Below are 15,093 nucleotides of genomic sequence, written 5' to 3'. Positions count from 1 at the left end.
AGGTGAGAGCAAAAGGCTTCCAACCAGTTTTGATCCAACTATTGAAATGCAAACTTGCAAGTTCACCCTTAACTATCTGCAATAAAATATCACACCTATTATATGTCAGTTTACCCCATTCACATGCAGTCCTTAATTTCAGACATTTTAATGACTTACTTGTAAACATATAAAAGAGGGACCCTGGATCATTGTGTTTATTTATTTATCTATGCCAAACATTTATTGGTGAAATAGTCCTGAAGATATAATTCTACATATGGCGCTTTGATTTCGCATAATATTTAAGAAAAAAGACAAAACACATAGAATTAGACATATAATTCAAAGACCACGGTACAACCTTTATCTTTTTTTTTACTTCAGCAAACAAAACATAATGTCAAATGACATGAAAAGTGGCAAGTCTTCCGACAATAAATAATAAATTACTTTATAATTTTTGCAATGCAAGAGCAAACAAAAAAAAGTTTCCTTTTTTTCCTCTTTATTTCCAGAGAGAGCGAAAACAGTCATTTTAACCAATAACTATACACATCTTTGGGGGAAAAGTTCTTGGACAGACACAAGTCAAACACAATCCCGAGACGCTTGTGGCAAAATAGAGGTAACCTTGTTGCAATGCTTTATAAGTTGGTTTTTAAATCTGAATTCAAAAACCTTTAAAGTCGCTTCAGACTTCTTGATAGAGGATGGATCTCAAAAAAAAGAGGGGGAGGGGCAAAAGGAAAAAAGAAATCAGCTACAGGACATGCTAGAGACCCAGGATTTCAATTAACCCCTTGTTAAAGTCAACTAAAAACATCGCAAACCAACGCAGCTCCACCTTCCTGAAAGGACTCTTTCAGCCAAAGAGGCCAGTTTCTCTTTCTGCTCATTTGCTGGAGCTCCTGTTTGGCAAGGCAATGACCAATATAGAAACAGCACCATTCAGAATAAGATGGACTAGAAAATCTCTATTTCTGCTTTTCTCTAGATGTGCAGTGAAATGAAAATGCTTTTTTTGAGATCCTTGAATATAAATCCTCTACGTTTTAAAAACGTCTTTTTTTTTCAGTACTCCTAGGTCATTGGATAGCATTATGTTGGGTTTGGGTTTTGTTTGTTGTTTTAATTCTAGTAAAATCCCATGATTGTCTTCACAGTGTTGCTACCATATCACCTTGTCATTAAAACAGACTTCGTGCGTTTCATGGAGCATTCATTTCTTGATTCAGTTTTTATTGACTGGGTCGTTAAATACTTTTGTTTCAGAGTTCAACATTATAATTTCCCACTTTCTCCAACAGGGAAAAAAATACATCTGAATGAATGTTCCTCATGCCTCAATTGGACTGGCTACCATGCTGTTAGGTGTATCTGGGAGCTGAGAGGACATCGACGCCACTTCACTGCCAGTGGAATTAGAGCCCGGTCCTCCTTCTGAAAAATTGACCTGCATAGAAGGTTAAGAAATGAATAAAGGAGGCTGTGATCGTATTCACAAAAGGATTATAAACTTGTCCTCTGTGTGTGTGTGTGTGTGTGTGTGTATGTGTCTGTGTGCAGAGACAGATATATAGATAGAGATATCCGCATATATAATTGAATTTTAACAGGCTTAAAGAAAGCCTACAAGGAAAAGAACTTGGGAAGAAATCCTCTCGCTTTCCCATCTTCCAAGAGATCTCTGTTTTAACTGAAACTGAATTCCCAACATTATGTTGCATTAAATTATTTAAGAACAAATGTGTTTCCCACTGTAAAATGGCAACGCAACTCTACCATGCATGCTCGAAATAAAATTATCCTGCCGGCTACGTGTTGCCCTGGGAGCAGGCGAGTTCTCAGTCTCTAGGCGTCAAAGCCTCTCTTCTTGAGTTGGAAAATCCATAACACGCTGCTCAGATCGTGTGACGGGAGATTCAGAGGAGGCTCCACAGAACAGTGATTAACTCCTCAGAGGGTTCACAGCGTGGCCTTTCTTCCTTGTTGTTGGTCCTGCTGCCTTTTGGCCTCTTTCTTTCAATCAGGCTCTTCCTTCCGAGAGGAGACCCATATATTATAACGTCATCCACATTATAAATATCTGGCTCCTTCTCTTAAGCCGAAAGTATTGTGTTGCTCTTGTAAACCTTCTTCTCCACTCTGCTCCCAACACCTCCCCAACCTCGGCTTCCCTTCCACTGCTCTCAGCTGACACTAAAGTTTCAGGAGGTGCAAACACTTGGCTGCCCTGAACCCTCCCCTTACCTGCCTTCTACGATCCAAATAACTGGTAAGATTAGCCTCACACTAAAAATAATTTCTTTTTCCTAATTCCAGGGTCTACATTCCTTGCTATCTTATTGAACTTTCCCACTGTGAGGCCAAGGGACTTCTCACATCTGCCTCCTCTAGACTGGCCCACTTGCAAACAGACACCTGGGCCAAGCCCTTTTAACCCCTGCCTGTGGCCCATTACCCAACTGTTGCCACAAAGAAAGAAAATGCCCTCCAGGTAAATGTGAGGGGAAAAAGTTAACCTCAATTCAAGCTTTATTTTCAAAGAAAGGAACAAGTTTTTCGGATGGATCTTGTTTTATAGAACAAGATCCTATAGGGCTGTTTATTACTTAAGAAAAAAACCGTATGTGTACATATATCATCTCACAAAAGATATATACTTAATAATCTTAAGTTATCTTCACCCAGGTGAAAGGTGAGTTGAGTTTTCTCTTCTCTGGATGTGTAGAACATATTAACACGAAAACCGGTTTTCACATTATTATCTCTCTGATCGGTAGAACTCAGGTTCCTTTTACTATACATGCCCCACAGTATGTGACTGTGTATGATATTTGAACTTACACACTAAAAAAATGTTTAAGCAGTCCTACATCTTAGATTAAGATATAGTCCCAGAAAGAGATATAGTCACAAAAAGTATCAATCATATCTTTGAAAAACTGAACTCTTTATTGATATATTTGAATAGTGCACAGATAGGTGCCTGCTGACCACTGATAATAACATTGATTATGTATTACAACATTGATTAGTATTACAATCACCTTGATTTAGGTCCTTAACTGTACCATGCTCTAGGAGCTGAGAAGGGAGTAAATTTACTGGCTGCTGACCAAAATGCCAAGGTGATCTTTAATGTCCCTTCTGACGCTACAAGTCAAAGATGTATGATTCTGCAACCCAGGATACCTTCCCACGCCGTGTCTATTTAGTTAGGCACCTTGAAGTTAACCCCTCAGAACAGGCCTGATTGGTAGAAAATTCAACCTATATGGTCAAGCTATGAACTCTCACAGAAAACACTGACAAGAGGTTTGTTTTCCTTGCATGCTTCCCTCCTCTCTCCAACACACCCCCTTCGTCTCTCCCCGACCCTGGGGACGGGGAGCACCCTCCTCGCTAACGCCCACCCCCCAGAATCTTTCCTTATGTGACAGTTTAACCAGAATCTCCTTTCTCTGGAGATTCAGCCTCCCCACTCTGGGAGCTGACACTTACCAGTTGCTGAAAAGCCGGCTGATCTATGTCACTCTGCAAGGCGAAGTCACTCAGTACTTTCCAAGGCGGCTGGTAACTTTGCACCTCCACTGGGTTTGCCTGTAAGCCACCGTCGTGTCTCTCTGGACTGGCAGCCACCATGGGAGTTCCTGTCATCCCCTGGATATTCTGTGAATAGGTCCCCCCCAATCCCAACATGTTAATGAGCAAACTCCCTCCCTCCATTGTCTGTGCAGGCTAAGCAAATATACCCTGGTATTATCTTATCTATATAGCGGCCTTTATTGACTCAGTTAATCTGCTGCGCGTATGGATATTAGCCAGGGTTCAGTTTTGTGTTATTACGTTTTGTTCTTCTGTTTCTGTGGGCTGGACTATTAGGTCTGCTTGGACCTTATTAAGCGAAATTCTGTTTCGACTTTCTTCTTTCCCCTTAAATTCACGGTTCATCCCAATTCCGCCTGTCTGCCTTTCCAGGCCATAGCATCTCAGTGGAAAGCTGAGGCAGGATAGGCCTCCCTTCAGCCTCTAGACATGGTGATTTTCTGGGCAGTTTGTTAGTCAGATTTGGGGGTAGATTTTCTGCAGGCAATTCTCCGGGAGCCAACCCCGACTCCCAAGCATTTGAGTCTGGCCACTATTGTGCTATTATGCACTAACCAACTTAGAAAATGCCCTGGCCCAGGCTTGGCTAGTCTGCCAAATTTAATGACAGCAGGTTTTATGGCATTTAAAAATAGGGCCTAAGCAGTAAAAAGCAAAAAAAAAAAAAAAAAAAAAATGCTGGTTGGTGGGGTAAGAAAGAAACTCTTTAGTTGAACTTAACCAGGAGGCCTACCAGTTGGGTGCTGCTCTGGGCCAGGGATGATAGTGGGTAATAGTGCCAGGGACCTGACATCTCTGGAGGCCTGGGCTTGACCTGGAGCAGAGGGTGCCCTGTTTTCACGGGTCACCTTGGGGCACTTCGCCCACCTGGGGGCTCTGCTGCAGGCTGCGCACGGGGGACACCGGGATGACCCTGGGTTAAAAAGGAAGCCAAGGAGTTGTCCCTTCCTCCTCTCGGCTGCCCGAGGAACTGATGACCGGAACTTTGGCAAAACCAGCGCCAGGCCTCACTGCCCACAGAGGGGGCGACGGCCCCTCCGGATCCAGGATGGGGCAAGGCTGAAGAGCACGAGCCCACCCCCGCGGGCTGGGGCCTCCCAGAGCAGCACGGGCCGCGCTGTGGCCGCTGGGCCGGGCACCGGTGGGGGGGCCTCTCCCCGGGGCAGGGGGGTGGGCCGCCAGTGCCAGGTCCTGCTCCGGAGCCGGAGGGAAACGGCGCCGGCCCACCTGGGCAGCCGGCACGCACGCCTCCTCGGCTTCCCCCTCTCTTCCCCTGTCCGGGCCCCAGGGCCACTCACAGTTTTGTCATTGGGTTGCTGTTGCTGGAGCTGCTTCATCATGATGCTCCGCTTCTTGTCCTTGCACCGCTTGTTCTGAAACCAGACCCGGATCACGCGGGGACTGAGGCCGGTCATCTCCACCAGTTGCTCCTTCATGAGCGCGTCGGGCCGGGGGTTGGCGGCGTAGCAGGTCCGCAAGGTGTGCAGCTGCTTCTCGTTCAACACAGTCCGCACGCGGGTGGTCTTCTCTGGCTGCTTGTGGACGTGGGGCCGCAGGGCCGGCTGCCGGGCGGAGATGGGCTCGGCTGCGGGGCAAGGAGTGCCGTGAGCGGGCCGGGCCGCCCGCCCGCGCCGCTCCCGGACAATGGGCAGCTCTTTGCAGCCTCGACAGACAAAGCAGGGGCGGCAGAGGTGGGGGTAAGGGGCGCAAAAGGGAGAATAAAATCTCGCTCTCTCATCTCAGAGGTCAGTGCTCAGTAATCCGGGCCCGGAAAGCAGCCTCCGCCCCTGCTCTTGTCAACATGGAGTCAGCAAAGGGGCGCACGTCTCAGGGCCTGTCCCCCTGCTCACAGCAAGGACGGCATCGTTCTGCCTTGTTTCTCCTCCCTCCGTGCCTTTTCTAGTATCCGGACTGGGCCCAGGTTACACCGAGTCCACACCACCCCCAACCCCCAACGCACAGGCGGTACTAGGGAAGGAAACGCAGAACACCCCAGTGACAGCCAGAGACGCTACCCCAGTGGGATGTCTGCAGCGCAAAGGCTGAGGAGAATTCTGACAGAGAGCTTGAACTTCAGTCCCCAGGGTAGAGTTATATCAAGGGGATAAAGAAATTCGGGATTTCGGCCATCTCTCCAGCCTTTGATCTTTCTTAGTCTACCTGTATCTACTAAATCTACCTGGATGTTCCTGATGTGATCTGATTCCAAGAAAAGGAAAATCGAAACTCTTTAGAGCTGCCTGGCCTCTAGAGAAAAGACAGCTGGGGAGTGTTCTGGCTCCTGACTCCCTGCCAATACTTCGGCCTCTTCTGTGCTTCCCACAGCAGAGCACAGGTTGCACCTAACAGAAGTTGCCACCTCTGGCTTTGCCCCCCCTGCAAGCTAAGTCACAAATCCCCCAGGACGGAATTCTTAGAGCTGCCAGAGAGCAGAGGAGGAAGAGTTGTAGTTTCCTCACAGCCAGAACTCGGGGGCGAATTGACACTTTAAAAATGCACAGGGCAGATCTATCAAGACAGGAAAGCAGGGATGGAAACATTGTCTGCCTTCTTACCTGTGGCCCCCCCTCCTGGTCAACCTTGCCCTATTTCTACTCTCCTTCCTGGGACAAGGACCCTCAGATCTGTTTGTTACAAATCCTGCACTTTCCAGGACCCCCCAGGGGGTCAGGTCAACACCTATGGGGTCAATTTAGTGTCACAGCAACAGGCCCAAAGATGAAATTCTCACCAAATCAAGTAGAATGAACGGTTTAAAGAGGGAGGCTCCCTTTAAAAGGCAATTACTGCAGATAAGCTTGTTGACAGTTTTAAATTACGGCTCCGTGCAAAGGCTTGCAATTATTAAAACTGTATCTTTGCAGGCCCACTCTCTCACAAAGGGATACAAATAAAAATTTAAAATATTTTGGAGTGGGGGGCAGTTTGCAAGGGAAAAGGAATTGAGAGGCTAAATAACTTGAGGCCACCTAAGCTTCTTTCATTGGGTTAAAGGAGGAAGCTCCAGGGGCATAGAGCTCCACCCCTTTAATTAGGCAGCTGCGGGGAGAATACCTGGCGGGGAGCTGAAGCCCGTTTGCAAGAAGCCGCGTTTTGGAGGCCAAGGTGAACTGGAAGTACTGTTTGGGCGTGTGCATACACGTGTGCCCAAGCAGTGTGCATTCACGGGCACCCACATCTAGACACACAGACGGGTAGCTGTGCTGAGGGGAGTCAAGGGAGACAGTGAGGGCATTGAACCTTGCTGCGAAAGAGTGAAGCTCGGCGCAAACCGCACCCAGAACCCTCCGTCTCCGACCGCAGCAACCGCCGCAAGGGTCCCAGGGTTGCTGCGGCCGCTGGCGCGCTGGCAGGGGTGGCGCTGGCCTCGCCTGGCGCCTGCCTCCCCGAGGAGGGCCTCCCTCCGCGCCCAGGAGTACCTGCCATTTGCAGCGGCCGCGCCGGGTGCAGGGGGCTGAGCGGGTCGCCGGCGCCCAGGCTGGCCCTCTCCACCACGTCGTGATCCGCGCGGCAGAAGAGCCCGTCCTCCCGCAGCGCGAACTCGTCCCCGGGGATGAGCTGGCGGCTGCAGGCCACGCAGCGGAAACACTCGATGTGGTACACCTTGGAGCGGGCGCGCATCACGAAGTCGTTCTTGCTGAAGCCGATGCTGCACTTAGCGCATTTGATCCCGTACAACCTGCGCGGGGGCCGGGCCCGGGGCGGGAGGGAAGCACAGAGAGAGGGGGTCACTTCAGGCGGGCGCTGCCCCCGACCCAAGGTCGCTGGCAACCTCGGCCACAACGCCCTGAGACACTGAAATCAGCATTCGCAGACAAGCTGGGAATGGGAGGGTGGAAATGATTAGATTTCTCTCGTTTCCCGCTCCATTTCCCTTTCCTATGAGCTTCTGTGTCTCGATCCGTATCTCTTAGTTGAAAACGCCCAGTCCAAACTATCGAAAAATGTTTGACGTGTTGGAAGCCTGGGCCGCTGCTCCAGCGACCAGTCCAGGGTGGCCCTTGCCGCTCTTGGCAGGAAGGGGTCCAGGGGGACTCCGGGAGTCACTGGCCCCAAATTTTCGCCTCCCTATCCCCCAATTTCTGCTGCTAGAAACGTCTCTAAAACTGCAACCCAAATCTTCCTTTCAAAAGAAAATGAGGTTATGGAATGAGATAGTCACCCCACTCGGTTTGAAAACACACAAATGCACAGGCAGAAGAACAAAATGAAACCTCTGAGGGTTTCCAGAGCCCTTTCCGCACAAGCCCACTGCACTTTTCCCCCGCTAAAGATCTTTTCCTCAGGCAGCAATGTTAGCAGCAAGTTTCCTCTCCCTTCCTCCTTTTATTATTATTTTTAAAATCTGCTTTGGTTCCCTCCATCTTTTTCAAGTTGCTGAAGCATCTACCTTTATTTCAGTTTGTTTGAGAACCCTGACCAGACAGAAAAATGAACAGACCCACTCCTAAGGTCTTCCTCACTGCTGACCTTTCTTTACCAAGAGACAATCCTTGTAGGTTTCATCTAGAGGCTCTGCCCTGGCCCCCTCTCCGCGTTATCACTAATAAAGCAGGCGCGTTCCTACAAACAGAGAGAATGGAGGAGAGGAAAAGACCTACACAAAGGGGGGTAAGGGGGAGCCTCGCTCCCCCAAGGGGAGAAAGGCATTCGGAAATCTAAAGGGTCTCTCTGTTCTGCTTTTACAACTACAGGATTTCAAAGGGACACACACACTTGCACACGCACGCACACACACAGTTGAAAGAGTGGAGAAGAAAATGTAAAAGCGATTGGTTCCTTCCACTAAGGTTTAGCCAGAACTAGGCACAAGCAGGTCTGAATACAATTGAGCCAAACACTATCTCCACAGGAGTAAAGCTACTGCTGGGGGTTGAGAAGTGAGCTCTCCCTCTCCACAATCTCCAGTTCACAAACCAATCAAGTAAACAATTGAAAATGGCTCATTTGTCAGAGGTTAGAAGGTAGATTCAAAAGTTTTCCCTCCCTCCGCCTACTCTATGTGAGATCTTCCACTTCATAGGATGAGGACTTTACCTTGCCTGTGACCAAACAATTTGGAAAATCCCTCCCCCTTCCTCTAGCTCCCCACTTCCCCTCTTTCCTCCCGTTCTCCTCCCCCACCATCAAAGTATTAATAAACTTTTTTTTCTGCACTGTTCAGCTTTATTAAAATTACACTGTCCACTTCATGGTTTTAAAATAACAAAAAATACTGCACACTAAGTGAGCAGGAAAAAATTGTAACTGCATACTTAAATCACAGCTAAACTTTAAGGTTAAGTTCTAAGCTCCATAAACTCTATGACTTACAGAGCTAATTACTTGTTAACAGCCACTGGAGAACTTATTTTTAAATATAATATTTTGATATTATTCGACATAATAACGAAAGTGTTATCTCTTCTGTTTTGTTCTTAAAACAATAATATTTTCTTTGGAAGTTCTACTTCCTTCCTAAGGCAGAAAATGAAGTTTCTGACATATGTATACACAAGTCAGAAAATTTGAGATTGGAAAAGCATGAAGTTTAGATGCAGAATAAATTGAAAGAAAAAAATTCAGAAAGTTCCTTATGTGGTTTTATTCTTGACAGTAAGGGCAATTCGCTCATTTTATCAGTTACCAGATTTTAATGTGAGAAAGGAAGCTGTTCAATTATCTAAATATACCAATTGTTCGTAGACAGATGATGGGCAATTTGATCTGCTCTGTCTAATTCATCAGCTCAGATAAGATAAGAAAGAAGACAGTCAGATGTCACCAAAGGGTTAATATTTTAAAAGATTAAATTTCCGGTCTTTTTTACAGAGAATATTTGGGTTGGTTTTTAAATTTTCTAGGCAGGAGTCCTTAACCTAAAAGTAACAGGGCAATATCTCTATTTGCGCTTTCAAAGTACATCTCTAAATATGCTTAGGTCAAACTATTTCACCTATTGCATTGACATCTCTGAAGAATCTGGAAGTTACTAATAAAATACTTAATTAAAATAAATAAAAAAGAAAAAACATTGCATGATACAATAAAAACCAACCAACCTTTTTTTTTTTAAGTTTAGAAACCCCAACTTTTCCATCTTGAATTTATTTTTGTTTGTTTTGGAAGGGGGAGGGTAACAGAAGAAAATAATTTGAGCATCACAAATTCCAAGAGCAATTATACAAGCTTCAATGCCACATAATTTATGGGAACCACTATCGAGTTTCGCGGGGTTTTTTTTCCCTCTAAAAAGTAAAATGAACAGCATAGGTTAATTTACATATTACACTTACAAGGGTAACTTTTGCACGCTGGAATCCATTAAGGCAAACTTCACCAAAGGACAAAGCCACACAAAATAATAACGAATGGGGAGAGAGAGGGAAATCTCACAAAATTAAGGAAGTAGTATAAATGGCGTACCTGATATAATCTCTTTTACAGTAGGTTTTCCCATCTCTAACAAAGCACGTACAGCTCTCGTCCAAATACTGATTACACTCCGCACATTTCAAACATGCCGCATGCCATTCCAAATCCGGAGAAACCCTCAGAATATACTGATCGTGAATTTGATTGCCGCAACCAACACACAGGGAAATCAGACGTTTTTCTGAAATGAAAATAAATACATGATTGACTAACCGTTTACTTCCTACAGAGATAAACACACTTTTAGTGTCGTTCTCTTATAGGGCGTACTCTGGGAGTTTGTTTTTTTCTTTTAAGAGTATTGCACTTTGGGATGGTAATTGGAGTGTGCCATCAAAACCTTGACTCATTTTTAAAAGGAGGTGGAATATATGTAAAATGCAGATTTGAATAGTCTACATTTGTAAGCCTAGCACGCAATCAAACCCGTTCATTTTGTATTTCTTTTTCCTCCCTCCTCCCTCTTTGCCATAATCATTGGGAAAGATTATGGATAAGTCAAGTCAAAGAAAAGGTTTTGACTAGAAGCGTTAAGTGAACGCAGGGATGTCTATATTTTCCATGAAGCACGCTCTTAAATAGTACATAGGACTGGAAATTGTTAGCAAGAGCAGACATCAATACAGTTGTCACTCGTTCTCTTTTGCAAGTCTAATGCTAATTCACATCTCCGGGTATTGTACTTGCAGGCGGACCTTTGCAACAGAATAACCTTCTCGGAGAGCTCAGGATTCCCGAGGAGGAAACCACCGCTTAGCACCAGAAGGCTAGGGTTTTGGAGGGCACGCAGGCGAATTCAAACACAAGGTACGATCAGTTTCCCGAAGATCAGAACCGACAGCAAGCATGCAGGCGTGGCGGCAACAAGAAAAAGCCACCTTCTCTCTCTCTCTCTCTCTCTCTCCAAGCAATGACTCGAACTCCGAAGAGCCCTTGGCACCCTTGCCTGAGAGAGACCCCCGCACAAGAACAGCACACCGAGCCCCACAAGGTAAAATCGCCTCTTACTTTTTGGTGGATCTCCCATGTCTCCCATATCTGTAACAGGGAGTAATGTCCACAGTGAAATGGTGGTTGTACAGTTGGTGACCAGCCCACAGAGAGGATGCTGGAGCTGTGGCTAAGTGGGAAACAGTGGCCCCTAGGGTTGCCAAGGCTGAGAGAGCCGCTGCCCGGCTGCGCCGCGCCCTCGCGGATCGGGGAGTCCAATTTAAGCCGGCGGAGCTGGCGGAGCGGAGGCGCTGCGGCGGCGGCTGACTCGAAGCGGCTCGGGAACCTCTCTTCCTTATCTCTTACTCAAACTTCTCTGCTCCAACTCAGCTCCATCGCCATTGGTCTGACGCAGCGCGCGGGGACGTCAGGCGAGCGCCTCGCCCATTGGCTGAGGGGCGCGCGGCGCAGCTGTTCTGATTATCATATTTCAGCCTCGCTGCTGCCGTGCGCCACTGACCGCTCAGCGAGCCCGCGGGAGAGGATTAGGGCTCCCGAGGCGAGTAGCTCGGGGCTCAGGCTGCTCTCCCCCGATGCTCTGGCGGCCCTGCCGCTCTGGCTTTTGGCTTCCTTCTCCTCCTCCTTTTCCTGCCCCCTCCCTTGCTCCTTCTCGGCCGTGCCGCCAGCGCCCTCGCCTCCTGTCGCGCTGCTCCTCCGCCCTGCGTTCCTGGGTCCCCGCAGTCCGGCTGGCCGTGTTGCGCGCTGGGCTCACTTTTCCGCCGCCGGTGGCGAGTGGCTGGTGGGTAGGTCTTCCTGATGACGAGGTCCTTCCCGGGCTTTAGGAAGAGGGGCGACTTGGAACAGGCCATTTGCCTCGTTTGGTTTCGCGCTTTGGCGCACAGCTCCGGTCCTGGCCGGGCTTTGCTGCCGGGGCGGGTGAGTTCCCTAACTGGCTGCGCATAGCGCGCTGGGAGCTGCCTAGGGGAAGACGAACCGGTTATGGGATGAATAGACCCAGAGGAATTGTTCGCTGCTGCTACCCCACTACCCCGTTACCCCTGACCTCAGATCTCCAGAAACGTGGGGGGTGGGGGGAAGGGGCGCTTCTTGCCTAAGGGGAAAATCAGGTTGGAAGCGCACAGGTAAAACCAAGCTGACTTCGCGGACTACTCTCTCCTTCCGACCCGCGAGGTCTGCTTTGCAGTTTAGAATTAGGAAGTGCACTAACCCGAAGCCTAAGTGCAAAGTGATCGGCCAGTAGTTTAAAGTTTGCAAAGCGATTATAGCCTGTCCAGTTCCTCTCTCTGCTGGTTTCCTGCCCTTTGTTTTTAAGCAAACGTGTGCAGTTAGCTGGTGGTGTTTGATAATTGTAAGGACAAGTCTCCATGTCTCTCTAGAGATTTAAAAAATGCGTCAGTCTAAGGGCGTGAGTTAGGGAGAGGTCTAACAGAAGAACAGCGAAATACCTATTTCACTTCACTGGGTGTGTTTATCTAATCATTTTCTCTCGGGAAACAACCTGGAGAGAGAAGAATGTTGGCTGCAACTCGCCGGTAAATAACTCTTTTCAATAATTTCTTACATGTTCCCGTCATATCTTAACCATCTCCCCAAAACAGTCACAGGAAGGCCACGAAGACTCCCCCCACCGCACTCCTCCAAAAGCTCCTAAATAGCTATTCCTTATCTAATGTGACTGCCAGTTTTATCTAAAAAGGCCCGCAAACGCACGCAGTAGTAGGTTTAATTTCGGTGTCTCGTTGCCTTGAGAAAACCTGGTGTGTTAGGAAACTCCGTTCTTTGTATCATTCGCCAGATCTAGCCCTTGATAACAGCCGTGAGCCCTCAGCCGGTCTCAGTGGCTCGGTTTACAGGAATATACTTCTCCAGAGCGCAGAGAGAAACTAAGATGCTGAATTTCCTCCTGATCTGGCTGGGGCTTTGCCAAGAACATGCATTTGTTTTGTTTTGTCTCAAGGAAAATTTCTAACTGGATCTCATCCCTTCTGTTTTTATTGTATCAATAAGTTATATCAGAGTGCGTGTGTGAAATCGAAAGTTAGAGGTAGGTTGATACATTTACCAGACTGGCGGGGGCGGGGTGTTTTTGTTTTTTGGTCATAGTTTCTAGTCTCGCTGGTATTATATGCATGGAGCCTTTTGTCAGGCTGCTTTCGTAAAACTGATGCTGGTAATGACAACACGAAGCAAATCTTCCCAGCATACGGGTATGTTTCCTGTACAGATAACCAAGCTGACTCTACTTTTTAAAAAGGTACTATATCTCCAGGAAGTAAATAGAGAATTTTAACCAATCATATTCCATCATGGCACCTTTATAACATGGAATTAAACAACAGAAGCTGCCAGAAGCCTGATGACTTACATTTCAGATCCAGAAAGCACCCTCACTATCCATCCTCCTTCAAACCAGCCACACACACAGTGTGGTATTTTAACTCCCTAAACTCATAAGCTATTCTAAAGAATTATTGCTGCTGATGATAGCAAGTCCAAATAGAAAAGCTGGCATGTGGCTTGGAGGTAAACCGTTAGTAATAAGCAATTTTATCACAATGATGAAGACAAGATGTTTTCCTTTCTTCAGCCCACACTGTTACTGTAAACAAGTATTTTCTTAAGTTTCTAAGCTGTTAGAGGTAAAGATCATGCAGAAGATACCTTCTGTCAAAGGGAGAAATTTGAGGGAACCCAATTATGTTGTTCCATGATGGATGTACTCTGGAGTTCTGTGTGTCTGTTGCTAATACATTTTGCATTAAAATCAAAGTTAGGATAGCAGGCATTATTGTTTCACTTCACCTTGAAGTTCAAGTGCGATCACAGATTATTCCCCTGTTTGTTTAAATGATTTCTATACACACATTTAACGCATCAAATATATCTGTAAAAAATTTTGTAATGTTTTTATAGAATACATCAAACTGTGATTAGCATATTTCCGCCCCCCCGTATTTGATCACAGGAGCGACCTCTTGTGTTCAAAGGGGGGATTAGACCCTCTCTTGTCAAAAATGTATTCAATTTTGACCTTTGTATATTCTGTTAGGTCAAAAAAATCTATCCTTAAAAACAGCAGTTGTGTGAATCCCGTTGTCAGCTCCTCTACTGGTGAGAGAAAAAAGAAGAATATGAGTTCTTATTAAGTATAGTTCCCATTACCTCCTGGCCATCACAAATATATTTTAGTGTCTTTGAATATAAAAGTGATGCTAAGATTTAGTAAGTTCCACTTGAGTCTGTGGCATCCACCCACATGGGCTTGTACACACCTTCCAAAACGCAGCTTTTCCACCTAAAATGCCTGGTGGGCTCTTACAGCTGCGCTTTGTGTATTGTTGCTTCCTTTCTCTGCTTTGATTAAAATTTAAACACTCCACATCAAACAATGCCAAATACAGATTCCTAAACAAATATCATGTTCTCAAGCTACGTTTCAAATATCTAAATAGGCTTTAATTGCAATTGACAAGTAGCATTACATATTTAGGATTTATTTATTTCCCAACAATTTCTGGCAGATATAAGTGGATTTTAAGTAGGTTCTTTGGGAAATTATGTACGATAAGGGGGAAAACTTTTTCCTCCCCAACTAACCAAGATTGGGAAGGAGAGGTGGCTTTGATCAGCTTTCCCTGAACTATGGATTTGTTTGGGAACTTATTCCCAGGGAGGTGATACTCAGTTTAGCCCACATCAGGATCAGGCTTGAGAATAACAGTTGGAATGCCAGTCTCCACGAGTAAGGTGTTCAGATATAAAAAATATATATAACTGAAGGATTTATATTTTCTGATATCCACAAATACATAATTTGGGGGTCAAAATGAAACATGGACATATTCACCTCAGAAAATAGGTCTGGAATATATGTATATTTATCCCATTCACACTATTTGTTTTTACTTATCCTATGTAAGATAGGAATAAGAATAAGGCTATACAAACCATCAGTATCTTAAATCACGTCCAAGGGTCAGATAAAATTACAGCCGTATAAAGAGAGTCATGATTAACCATTTATATTCCACCCAGAACCGGGTGTGGATGTTTAGAACTAATTTGCCTCTCTTCCAGTTGCTGGTGGTGGCTTAATAAGGATGAATCAAGAGAATCTGCACTCTAATTTCAGAGAAA

General features: G+C 46.1%; 1 protein-coding gene across 1 annotated transcript; it reads right to left on the bottom strand.

Moving 5' to 3' along the window:
* Positions 1 to 1,318: 1,318 nt before the first annotated feature.
* Positions 1,319 to 11,041, bottom strand: ISL1 (ISL LIM homeobox 1). The gene is made up of 6 exons (XM_060091687.1): positions 11,014 to 11,041; positions 9,997 to 10,186; positions 7,011 to 7,270; positions 4,890 to 5,176; positions 3,487 to 3,654; positions 1,319 to 1,435 (listed from the first exon to the last, which is right to left on the bottom strand). Exons 1-6 carry the CDS (start codon positions 11,039 to 11,041, stop codon positions 1,319 to 1,321), a joined length of 1,050 nt encoding a protein of 349 aa, XP_059947670.1.
* Between the last annotated feature and the right edge of the window lie 4,052 nt (positions 11,042 to 15,093).

This window comes from Mesoplodon densirostris, chromosome 3, assembly GCF_025265405.1.
Source record: "Mesoplodon densirostris isolate mMesDen1 chromosome 3, mMesDen1 primary haplotype, whole genome shotgun sequence".
Classification (NCBI taxonomy): domain Eukaryota; kingdom Metazoa; phylum Chordata; class Mammalia; order Artiodactyla; family Ziphiidae; genus Mesoplodon; species Mesoplodon densirostris.
The sequence above is the reverse complement of the archived record's forward strand: the minus strand, read 5'-3'. Positions and strand labels throughout refer to the sequence as shown.

Excerpts from the sequence above, each read along its gene's own strand:
- ISL1 (XM_060091687.1), bottom strand. The coding sequence starts at position 11,041 with ATGGGAGACATGGGAGATCCACCAAAAA. Across the intron at positions 5,177-7,010 it reads GCGGCCGCTGCAAATGGCAG|CCGAGCCCATCTCCGCCCGG; the intron begins GTACTCCTGGGC and ends CTTGCCCCGCAG. Across the intron at positions 1,436-3,486 it reads AGCCGGCTTTTCAGCAACTG|GTCAATTTTTCAGAAGGAGG; the intron begins GTAAGTGTCAGC and ends CCTTCTATGCAG.